Source organism: Platichthys flesus, chromosome 10 (genome assembly GCF_949316205.1).
Source record: "Platichthys flesus chromosome 10, fPlaFle2.1, whole genome shotgun sequence".
In the NCBI taxonomy this organism is placed as follows: Eukaryota; Metazoa; Chordata; class Actinopteri; order Pleuronectiformes; family Pleuronectidae; genus Platichthys; species Platichthys flesus.
The window spans coordinates 14,898,522-14,910,303 of NC_084954.1; the positions used below are offsets into that span (position 1 = coordinate 14,898,522).

Below are 11,782 nucleotides of genomic sequence, written 5' to 3' on the forward strand. Positions count from 1 at the left end.
CTGGTTCCACTCCTTACAGAGAACCAAAGAGCTAACTGAGGATGAAGTGTAAAATCTTCCGTGGATTAGGGCTAATGCGAACACATGTGTGGTAAAGTGGAGTTCAAGTGGCCTAATACAACGTTTAAAGAACAGCCTGGGGGGGGGGGGGGGAGAGATTGCCAACATATAAAGCTGTTAGACTTGGGTTAAGTATTTAGATAAGAGGATGAAACGGACTGTTGGCTGCTAATACCATCTATTAAAGTGACTTTAAATCAGGCTGAGGTGGGCCTGCTCATAAGGGGAGGGGGGCTCTCACTCTCTTCTCCCGTCCCTAAAGCACCGGTCCCCTAGTTTAATCTGAAATTGAACGCTCTCAACTGCGACGGATTATGGGGACCAACCCGAGCATGCAGCCGGGGGACTGTCTCCTAATGAGCCCAGCCGGCGAAGCATCAAGCGACAACAAGGGCAACTTCACGCCGCCTAAGAGTTACAGTAATGCTTTGACAATCAAATCATTTGTCGCAGGTATGAAAGGAACAGCGGAATAAATAGACACCGAAAACACCACATTTAATAAAAGGCTATTTCTATTTTTATGCTTTGTATTTTTGAGTTATACACATTTGGAAAGGAATACACAAACATTTTAAGGACTACAAGAGAAAGAAAATGATTTAAAATTGTGCCTTAGAGAGAGAGAGATTAACATATCAATTTTGTACAGCGCGATATAGGACAACATTTACTTTCTGTCTCTTAAAAGAGTACTGTCGGTGGGATGGTTCTTATTTCAAATGTCACCATTTACAAACGGTACAAGCAACATTAAAATGAACGTCAACAATGGAACATATAGACCCATAAGACACTGACTGCTCATTGGTGATTGGTTGTTCTAATCAAAATATTATAAATGTTATAATGGATAAAATTTGACTCTTCCAACTCTGTATATACACCAATATGAGTTGGTTCCATCTTCTCTACTATGCACCAGAAATAACGACTCTGAGTAAACAGCAAGTTTGGGAATAAATCAGATAAAAGTGCATTCGCGGCAGATGAGTTTTTCTCCTCCAGAAAGTCCAGATGCGGGCCACTTCAGAGAAGTCGATGAAGGATGACACTCTGCAGGGACACTGTTTTATGTTGGGGTTTGTCCGTACACATGCTGAGAGCAGCCGGGCCACTGCATCCACTCGGGAGAATAACTGTCCTCAGTCTCTATGGACTTTTCTCCTCCTCTGCTGGACTCAGGGGATCAGTGGCGTTTTCCTCGGCCGCCTGTCTCTCCTGTTTGCCCGCCTGCAGTCGGTCGTGAGAAACCGTCCCCAGCACTTTGGCACTGTGCTCCTGTGCCTTGGCCCTGAGTGCAGCAATGCTGTTCTCTCTCAGTTCCTCTTTAGAAATGGCGGGCTTGCCCTCTGACCTCTTTTCCTCTGCCTCAGCCTCCTCCGCCCTCTGAGAGCTGGGCTGCTGGGGCTCGTCGCACTTCCCTGTTGGCGGGGGACCGCCCGTCTCCATGGACTTTTTGTGCATCCCTGCAAAGAGTTGCGGGTATTCAGATTTAGAATTGCGTCTGTTGATTGGTAAGCCATCTTGGACTGAAAATAGCAAGCAAAAATAGTTCTGGTTTAGAATATAATGTCTGATTGGACAAGGGTAAATCATAGCCAAGGTAGAAGATGAAATGTTTGTTTGCTTTAAATGGTAGTTAGCAAATGAAAGTAACTCCTTTACTTAAAATAAAAAAGAAGACAGATTCTGCATATACACTTTCACAAAATGAACTTTTGTAGAAATGATATTTATGTGTGAAAAACCTTAAATCAACTACATACAAAAGGCTATAAATAATTTCAGAAGCTTGAGTCATACGGTTTAAATGCTCAAAATCCCCAAAGCGACAGCCTCACCGAGCAGCCAGGGAGCACAGGACTCCATGATGCCATCCTTGGCCGACTTGAGGATGGACTCAGGCAAAGGGATGGAATGCCTCACCATGGCTCCGTACAAGCCATACTCTGCCATGACAGTGCTGCGGCCCCAGCACTTCTCCCTCTTCCTCCACTTGGCTCTGCGGTTCTGAAACCAGACCTGTGACAGGAAAACACATCACTTCAGCATTTCGTGCCGATAAAACCGATATAAAGGCTGATACAAATTTTGGCAACGATTCCCACGATATAGAAATAAATGGCATTGAAGCTTGATATTTTACAGTTGAACCATAATTATTATAAAGAACTATATAATATGTCAAAGGAAAAACTGTGGAACTTGGATTAAAAAAATAATATATTTTATGTAGAATCACAAATTCACACATTTTTCTGCTTTGTACACTTCTTTGTAATTAATGTATTGATTAATTTCAGAAAATTTAAATAGTAATAATTTACAATTTGTCGTGGACATGATGACTCCATAGAGATGCAGAAAAAGCCTTTTTCTGTATCATATATTCTATATAATAAAAGTTGACCTTAATCTATAAAAAATAAATGCAGATACCGATAACCCTCACCCCAAATGCAACTATCATGAAATGATCTGTTTATCCTGTACAAGCTTTAGAAGCACTACTGCAGTTTCCAGTGAGGGAACTACAGTATGTGGCTGTTAATATTGGATCATTGGAATCAAACAGATTTGTTTGGCCGAAGAAAATCATGTCTTCAATCTTAACGTTTGATAAAAAACTATTTCTACGACGATCACTATTTTTTTTTTTTTGTGTTAGTTGGAGATGATGGAACTTAATGTGACTGGTGACCTTTAACCTGCGATGGCCAGAAATGACTCGTAAGACTGTAGAAGCCTTTCTGGCTTCAGAGAAGTTTAGATAATCCCTTCATTCTAGGATTCCCTTTTATAAGCCACTGAGTTACAGCTTTTTATTTGTACCCTGTCACTCAGTACCCTATATTTCCATTTAGTGCTATGTTCTTTTAGCTGTGTTGCTTGTTTAGTCGATGTTGTATATTTTTGGGATGTTCAAATCGGCTGCAAATCGATGAACCTTCAATGAGGTTCTCTCTTTATTATCAATTCATAAATGATGACTAATCCTTTATTAATCAGTTATGAGATATCATGAGTATGAGTTAAAACGGTGCATTCATGAATGCTGGTAATCCATCTCTAAATGTTTCATATTTTGTTAATAAATGGTCCAGATGTGCTGTGGCTGTATACAAATGATTAAGACCAATTAGTCAACAACATTTCTTATATGAACCCAAAGCTGTTTATATTAATGGGTTTTCCTATATTAACCATGCAGGAGACAGTAGTTGCCAACCCCTAATGAAAGTGGAACACGTGTGTTTATTTTGCTGCAACTGAATTTCCACATTTCCGTGGTTATTCTAAAGCTGCACGAGCCACAAGCCGCCCATTCAGTGTTGATTCAGTGTAACTTGAGGTAGAAGTTGACTCATTGATTCCCCATTATCCCCAGCTCCAGGTGAGAGGGATCTGTGGCTCCTGTCAGGCCTCATCTGCAGCTATCTGCTGCGTGGAGCCATTATAGCTGCTTTGACACATGCAGACACTGTGTCCACAGCTGCTGAAGGCCCCGCAGGTTATCCGTCAGCTCAGTGAGGGGCCACATTGATTGTATGGCACAACACAGGACTGTTAAACACTCTACTTAGGGCCCTGTGATGGCTCCTGGAGGAAGAGGAGGGGGCCAGAGAGCAGACAGATATCAAATTGAAAAAGACCGAGCTTTCCACTCCCCTCCCAAGCCCCCCCCCCCCCCCCCCTCCTCCTCCTCCTCCTCCTCCTCCTCCTCCTCCTCCTCCTCCTCCTCCTCCTCCTCCTCCTCCTCCTCCTCCCTGGTAATTCTGATGATAACCCTTATTTCATACAATGTACTTTTTTTTCTCTCCCTTTTTTAGCGGAGAAATTGCTTCTCTGCTCCTCAAAAGAAACCCGGTGAGGAGGAGCGACCCTGGGGCGCGCCGAGGCTGATTGAAAAATAAGTTAATTTCGGGCCCAATCGATGGCGGCCAGGCGGGCAAATATCACGGGAAATTAAACTACCGGGACTCCCGGGAGCAGCGCTATTGACCCGTGCTAATAAATTCAATGTAGTTATTTCATTTGAACTCCCTCCATGCGTCTGTGCAGCAGCAGCAGCCTCCAGAGCTGCTCTGATTTAACTAATTACACTCAATGAGAAAATTGGGTGTTAATTTTATTTAGGGTACAGCGGGGCCCTCCGTGGCTTATTTATTTATTTCCCCCTCCTTTTTTTTATTATTATTATTTATCCTCTGTTGCAGCCCGTTAATGAGAATGAGATTAAAAAGGCAGCCCGGGCAGATGGATGGTGCAGGTCACACCGCAATCTACCTCCGCCTTGATAGCTTGATTAGGTCGTTAGGCTCCTTCTCCGAGAACAAATTGTTTCACATCCAACTATAGTGCAGGCTGATGAGAGATTATCTGTCCTGGCGAGGATGCAGCAGCAGCAGCAGGAGGAGGAAGAGAAGAAGGAGGAGGAGGAGGAGGAGGAGGAGGAGGGAGACAGGGGGAGAGAGAGCGGGGCTCTGGTGATCGATCTGCGGCCGCTCACTCAGCCTGGCCCCAGCCTGCAAACACAGGCAGCCGGCGGCCTCCTCTCACACATCACCGCAGGTTATTAACACCAGTGACGGACGAGCCCACTGCATCTGGACCTACAGGTGCTTATTTATTAGGTGAACCATTAGAATATCCGCGCAAATTAATTGGGGTTATAATTTAGGGGAAACTGCAAGTTCCCGTTTTAAAGATGCTTCTACTGATCACAAGATTATCTGATTACATGATACATGTGCAAGGTGCCATTTTAAATTATATATACGAAATACTGTGCTTGAACTCTTTAACTGCCTTTATGGGTTTTATTAGCCATATATTTTGGACATATATTTGGCTGGGCGCATCTCAATAAGAATAAAAATATAACAATTATATCTATTTAAATATTGTAAACCCATCTTTTAGGAGCTTTTTGCTTATTTTCTGATTATCATTCAACCTAATTTTTTTTTTTTGCATAATGCATTTCTTTACGCCAAATATAATTGAGTACTGGGTACTGTAATGAGAGCCATACAAAACTTTATATAATTCATCTAAACTGGATTTAATGAAATTAAACCTCCCTAAAAAAGCATACCCTCATATTAATAAAAATCTCCCATGTCAAAAATAATAAGGAATAGAAAAGCAGAATGCTCCATGCTCAAACACCAGAGGAAGAAAAAAGGTCCTGTTTGAAAAATATCTGAAATAGTATTATATTTTAATCTCCTAAAAGCACAGGAAGCCAAAGAGCAGTTACCTGTATCCGGTCCTCAGGTAGCTCTGTTTTCATGGCCAGCATCTCTCGGGCGTAAACATCCGGGTAGTGAGCCTCATTAAAGGCCTTCTCCAGCTCCTCCAGCTGATAGGAGGTGAATATGGTCCTGCAGGAGAACATGGTGTCGTTTTAAATAGGACAAGTTCAACATGGAGCCTATTGTGCCAAGAAGATGCTGCAGACCATGATTTAATTTTAAATGATTTAAACGACAGTAAAAAACACAGTAGGAATAAAAACACACATGTTAAGAACAATTAATATTTAGAAGGTGGAACAATCCCCATCTTTTAATAATTTGGGTCTTTAAATGAATCCATTTGAACTGCTGTACCAAACCATGTCAGACAAAAGCCTGATCATTAGGAATAATGGAGGAAAATCGGATCAACCTGTGGCTGATTTATACCAAATATTGAATCAAAAATGTATTATCTGCATCCAAATAAAAACACAAAGAGCAATTATCAGCATTGCAAAACTCATTTTTCGTGAGGTCAGATTTTCTATTGAAGTTAAACACATGGTGTTTAAATAACAGTGAATTCATTCATTTCCTTGAAACAATAACATTATTAGCCTGTGAGCAGAAACATTGACTGACCGGTGACGTCTTTTCTTGCGTTTCTTGCTCTGACTTACAGATGACTTTGAGAGTTTTCGTTCATTTGAAGATAAATCCTCAGAGTCTGGATTTAAAAAAGGGAGAAAATACAGAGGATAAACAAAGAGATAACAGCGTTTATCATAAATACACTGCTGACACTGACAAACACTCCTGTGTATATTATGCTTTTTATTTTCAATATTACATTTCAATGAAATAACAGTCATAATAACAGGAAAAATAATGAAGGCTAATCATGATAATAAAGTGTTAAGAAAATAGGAAATACATGAAAGGTAGCTTGTTCATAAGAAAAACACAAAGATCCCATTGCAGTGGTTGTAATATTTAGGCTATTATTAGTATCCATTATAAGTAATACTTATTATTATCTCAGTCTAGTATTATACATTGTATTATATTATATACACCTTATTACTGGGGCTCACCTGAGCTGGCGGACTGGCTGATGTCCAGCGGGCCTGCGGACCTGCTGTGCGGCTGCAGGTGAACATCCCGTGCGTCCGACAGCACCGTCTCCAAAAACGCGGGTTGGCTGTAAAACGACGGAATCCCACCAGGACCGATTAATCCCATCCCCACACCCACACCCAGTCCCATGCCGGCGTGGCCCAGCACGGACCTGGCTGCGATCAGGTGCGCCCCGGCCGGCAGCGAGCCCAGCGCGCTCCTTGGGGCCGCGGACGGCTCCTTGTTGAGCCCCAGGATCTCCTGGATGCCGAAGCCGGTGCACCTGGGCGGCGGGTGGGTCGCGGTGCTCTTCGGCGGATGGAGGCTGCTGCTGCCGCCGCCCGCGGCCCGAAGGGAGCTTTTCTCCGAGAGGTTTAAACTTTCCGACAGCACGGAGCCCTGCTTCCCCGTCATCGTGATGGTGATGCTGCTGGACTTGGCCTGTGTTCTGCGTAATGTCAGCGTCTCTCAGGCTGGTCCCCAGTGCATGGTCCTACCACTAACACACACACGCACAGGCGTCCTTCAGAATACGCCGCTTTTATCCAACAGGTCCATTCCGACAAGAGGCAACAGCCTGCAGCCAATCAGCTGCGAGCTTTCAGGATTCCTGTGGATCACGGATGTTATTATCCGCCCTCCAGGAGACATATCTGCATTTACACTGGAGTGTATGGACAGACAGGGGGAGAGGGTTCAGGTTCCAGAGAGGAGCGAGGTGTCTGCGAGGCTGCAGGAGGAGAAATGCTGACAATGACAACTGCATCACACAAAAGAAGCAGGATATTTGTACCGACTTCAAAATAAAACTGCATGATATGACTATTTCGATCTGTTTTGTTTGCTCAGAACTGCACACTGATCTGTTTCCACACCTCTTACACTGTGAGATGCTGCAGGTTTAGATGAAATTACCTCAATCTCCCAGAATAAATCAGTATGTAGTACCACACACACACACACGCACACGCACACACACACACACACACACACACACACACAAACACACACACACACACACACACACACACACACACACACATACACACATCTGTGCCAACGCAGCCACACGCTCACACACACGGATGGATAATTGATCTCCAGATGCCAGGGGAAACTCATCACACGCAAATCAAAGGCCCACCTCCCTCCACACCAAAAACACAACAACCACGACAGCTGGACGATACGGACCCACTCTCCGTGGCACTAATCCCACAGCAGCAGCAGCTATATACCACTAGTGAGCAGATTAAATAGGAAGCGATACAGACCAAGGGCCAGAAAAGGAAACTAATACATTTTCAACTGGTCTTTATCTTTTATTAACAATTATCATTTGACATTATACAAATAATACCAAAAGGCCAATGCTACTTAATAGGCCAATAACTATAGGCCTATTGCAAACTGTACTGAAGTCCTTGAAACAATATGCTGGTTAATGGTTAATTAAGACATTATGATAATAACACAGGTCTAACACTTATATTTTGGCAAAAAATGTCAGGAAATTAAATAAAACAATCATTAGACTACAATATCGAATACAGATTGTATTTACATATTTAGTTGGCATCTGTGTTTGGATGTAGGCCTATAATTAATTATTTTAATTAGAGTATATATCAAATTGAATAGAATTAGTTTTTTTTTTTTTTAAAGAATAAAGACCAAGGCCATAGATTATTCTTGGTGTGTAAAAAACAATTTTTACAAAGCCTATATGGTGAAAATTCAAATGTGTAAAATTATGTAATTATTTATTGTTTCCTTAATTGTCTTAATGGCTAGTGGCATCATTTTTCATGTTTATTACATTCCACACAGTGGGAAATTGGTCCATTTTGTTGCTTTGGATTGCAGTAATGTTTACTTTGCACACTTGCCATGCACACACTTTGCAGTGATAACACAGTTATAATGCATTAAGCCTATTAGGAAATAGACTGAAATAATAAAAACATATTTAACAGAGCAAAACTAGGAAAAATGCTGGCTGATGCCTGAGGACGTGACACGACGTGACTAACTAGTTTTAATAACTACATGAACCGTGACGGAGACTTGATGCAAACTGAAGCCTCACACGTTCATACTTTACATCAAACAGGGTGAAGGGAGCTGCTGATTAAGAAGGAGAAAAATATTGCTGCTGCAATTAGTGGTTGGCCAGTTGAAAGTAATTAGGGCCTATTTAGTGGAAATTCTATTAATGAAGAAATCAATGTTATTAGGATATGCTAATGACACATCGGCCCGCTGGGATCCAGTCATTTATTAACATGGAGGGGTGTGAGTCAGGCTGACCCGTCAATTACAGGCGAGTCACTGCAGCCGCTCTCACTCCATCATCAGACCTGCTGCAATCCATATCTCCCTCTCTCCTTTTCTGTTTGTTTGTTGACACTTTCTCCTCTTTCTCTGTGCGACTTCTAATATCCATCTCCTGTGCAAATGGCTGATTTACATGCAGGAGAGAGGCTGCCTAATAAGGCTCTAGATTAAGGGAAGATTTAGTTCAGTCATTCGTGTAGATTGGGTAGACCATCAAAGACATGCAGGATGTGACGGCTGCAGATTAAAAGGCAAACAGCTGTTGGACATTTTTTTTGTTTATCTGCCTCCCCCTCTTCTCTTCCTTCACTTTTCCTGCTCCTGTTCCTGGCATCTTTACAAAGTGTCCTCAAACCTTTGTAAAAGCACATGTTAGCAGCTCAGGAAAACTTATCCAGCCTATAACCTTCAAAAGAGGTCAAACGCTGACAAAGAGCTGAAGGTAAAAAATAAAATCCGCCCACTGTAATGAATATCACATCCTGCTGATGTGGCTGCTAAAGCTTGAAATGCATCGGTGATAATGAATAAGCAGACGACTTGTTTATGAGCAGGAAGGTCACGGCAGAAGTGGAAACACAACTGAATACATTAGGTGGCCTCCAGAAGACGCAGATCATTTCTCAACTCATCACGTTCATCCCAGACATGAGCTTCTCTTCATCCTATAGAGGTGCATTCTGTATCTTGTTCTTTAGGACGAAAGTGTCGCAAATGTACTCATCTGCGCTCCAACACAAAGACATAGAGTGATTTTCCTCCTCTAAAAATCAGGATTAAAAACCTGTTTGTGCGATTCACTCTCTGCTGAATCAAGCGGGACGCTCTGAGCTGGGAAGAGCTCAGGGAACCTGATGACAGCACACATGTGGAGCCGAGTCAGGGGAAAAAACACTGAAGCATAGCCAGGGCCTCATGCTTTTCCCAAAGCACTTACAGGGCGTGATGTGATGCCATGTAAACGCCCCCCCCCCCCCCCCGACTGAAAAAAGAGTTTCCAAGCTTTCTCATGGCTCCTCCACAATGGCATGTTTGGAAGCTGCCCGTCGACATTGCTTAATTAGGCGAGGAGTTGATTAATTTGTACTAATTGACAGCTAATTTAAGGACTGGGGGCACATCAGACTTACGTTTATAAGGGAGCAGAGGCTATGTGAGGTCAAGGCAGCGCACTGCGGATGGATGGATGGATGGATGAGCTGTGACCAACCTTCCCCCTCTCCCTCCCTCCCTGTCTCCATGTGGAGGGGCAGCTCTGCGGGGACTGACCCGGAGAGGCTGCTCGGCTGCAGGGTGGCTGCTGAGGGTGACAGGCAGCCACCAGTGCTTGTAGCATATTGAGGACGCCAGGTCTGTTTCCACATCAACACTCAGCAGACTGAGCCTTGCTCAACAGTCATCCGGCATCAACAAGTGTCTGGTCACAGCCTGTGTGAACTGAGACTGAAATTTGAAGTATTGTATAAGGATTCTGCAAATTATCCCTTTGCGATACCACGTTTTAATAAGGGACAAAGCTACCAAGTACACTTTTTGTATTGTAAGTCTACTAAAGTACACGTTTGAGATACTTGTACTTAACCTCCTCTGTCAGGCTTTGTATGTTATACTTCAATAATAAATGGAAATAGAAACAAGTTACTTGATAGAACATGTATTAGTTTGTTTAGAAATAATATGAATTTTAAAAAATTTGAAGCGATTAACTTATACAAATGATCGACTGTTATAGATTAAACCAAACAGTGCATAAGATAGTTAAATAAACTTAACCTGGATCACCAATAAGAGTAAAAAGCAAAGTAGGATTCACAAGCACCAGTAATAATGGATCAGCCTAAATAACTCACAAGGAAACCTTTATTGCACCATGAGTATTTTAACTTAACTTAAATCTTGATTATAATAATGTTTTATTAACATTTTCAAAGCAGGATTAAAATGAAATTAAGTACTTTTATCTTGTATTTCTACTTTTTTTATTATCTAAAGGAGTAACTGCACTGTTTATTTCAATTTCTCGTTGGTGTTGCAAGGTTTGAATCCTCTCTATTTGCTAATTATAGGCCTACAGTTCTAAATGTTTCTACAGCATAAATAAACAGAGGGTGTTATTGCTTCTAATAAACCATTCATTCTGCAGTTATGGATGTTAATAAGTAATCAATAGTGTTTTTTTCATTAAATAGCACCCAGAGAACTTCTTTCCAGAAGATAAAAGAGGGAATTTATGCATTAAGTTGCTGAATAGAAAGTGGCACTTAACATATGGGGATTTTGTTACTTGTGATAATTGTGTAACAGAAACGTTATTATCATCATTATATAAAAACATTACAGCCTATATCCTTGTACATAGGCCACCTCTGTTGGGCTATAGCTCAACTCTGTGCAGCTGGATTATCCTACACACTGTCCTGACTGCAGCTGTTAGCCTATTAAAGGTGATTTCTGGCCCCATGGTCCATGCTGTGTTCGAGACCCTCTGTCCCCGTCCCAGCACACACGGGGGCAGTAGGTGTTTCTGAAAGCCGAGGAATTGTGTAAATAATCCATATTTTTTTCAGAGGGGTGAGCCAGGGTCCGTGTGAGAGGCAGGGGGTGGAGCCACCGGGGCAATGGCGGCCTCTGTCCGTGTGAATCGGAAAGACGCTCGGGGGGGCTTATTAAGAGGCCTGGGGAGAAGTGTAACATGTTGGGAGCGAGCGACCAGAGCCTAAGCGACATCTCCAGCCGAGAACAGTCCGAGGCATTGTCCCACCTAATTATGGCAGATGGACTTCTTTTTGTTTCCCATTCGGCATGCCTGTCTGATTCCCTTTTTGCCCGGCCGCTAGCTCCGACGATGCTGAAGTGTGCTAATTAGAAAAGAAATGGTCCTAGTAATTATGTCAACTCTCATTAACGGCGACGACAATGAGCAATATTATTTTTACGCAATGTTTTGTGTAGGTAGTGGGAGCCTGCTTCTAATGCTGATTAAATGGAAAACATGCCCTGGTAGTCAGGAGAGCACTCCCACG

At 42.5% G+C, this 11,782-nt stretch overlaps 1 protein-coding gene across 2 annotated transcripts; it reads right to left on the reverse strand.

Moving 5' to 3' along the window:
• Positions 1–577: 577 nt before the first annotated feature.
• On the reverse strand, positions 578–6,914 carry vsx2 (visual system homeobox 2). Of its 2 annotated transcripts, none has more exons than XM_062397716.1 (5): positions 6,401–6,914; positions 5,949–6,033; positions 5,327–5,450; positions 1,905–2,085; positions 578–1,529 (listed from the first exon to the last, which is right to left on the reverse strand). In XM_062397716.1, the coding sequence occupies exons 1-5, from the start codon at positions 6,834–6,836 to the stop codon at positions 1,213–1,215; spliced, it is 1,143 nt and encodes a 380-aa protein (XP_062253700.1). In that variant the 5' UTR covers positions 6,837–6,914; the 3' UTR covers positions 578–1,212. The 2 variants fall into 2 exon arrangements, with proteins under 2 accessions (XP_062253700.1, XP_062253699.1); XM_062397715.1 differs by having other exon boundaries at positions 578–1,592.
• Positions 6,915–11,782: the final 4,868 nt, after the last annotated feature.

Bases quoted from the DNA above. Each gene is read 5' to 3' on its own strand.
- vsx2 (XM_062397715.1), bottom strand. From the start codon at position 6,836: ATGACGGGGAAGCAGGGCTCCGTGCTGTCGGAAAGTTTAAACCTCTCG. The intron at 5,451-5,948 runs GTCAGTCAATGT...GTTCTCCTGCAG, and splicing joins CGCAAGAAAAGACGTCACCG to GACCATATTCACCTCCTATC. The intron at 2,086-5,326 runs GTAACTGCTCTT...TTCCTGTCACAG, and splicing joins TACCTGAGGACCGGATACAG to GTCTGGTTTCAGAACCGCAG.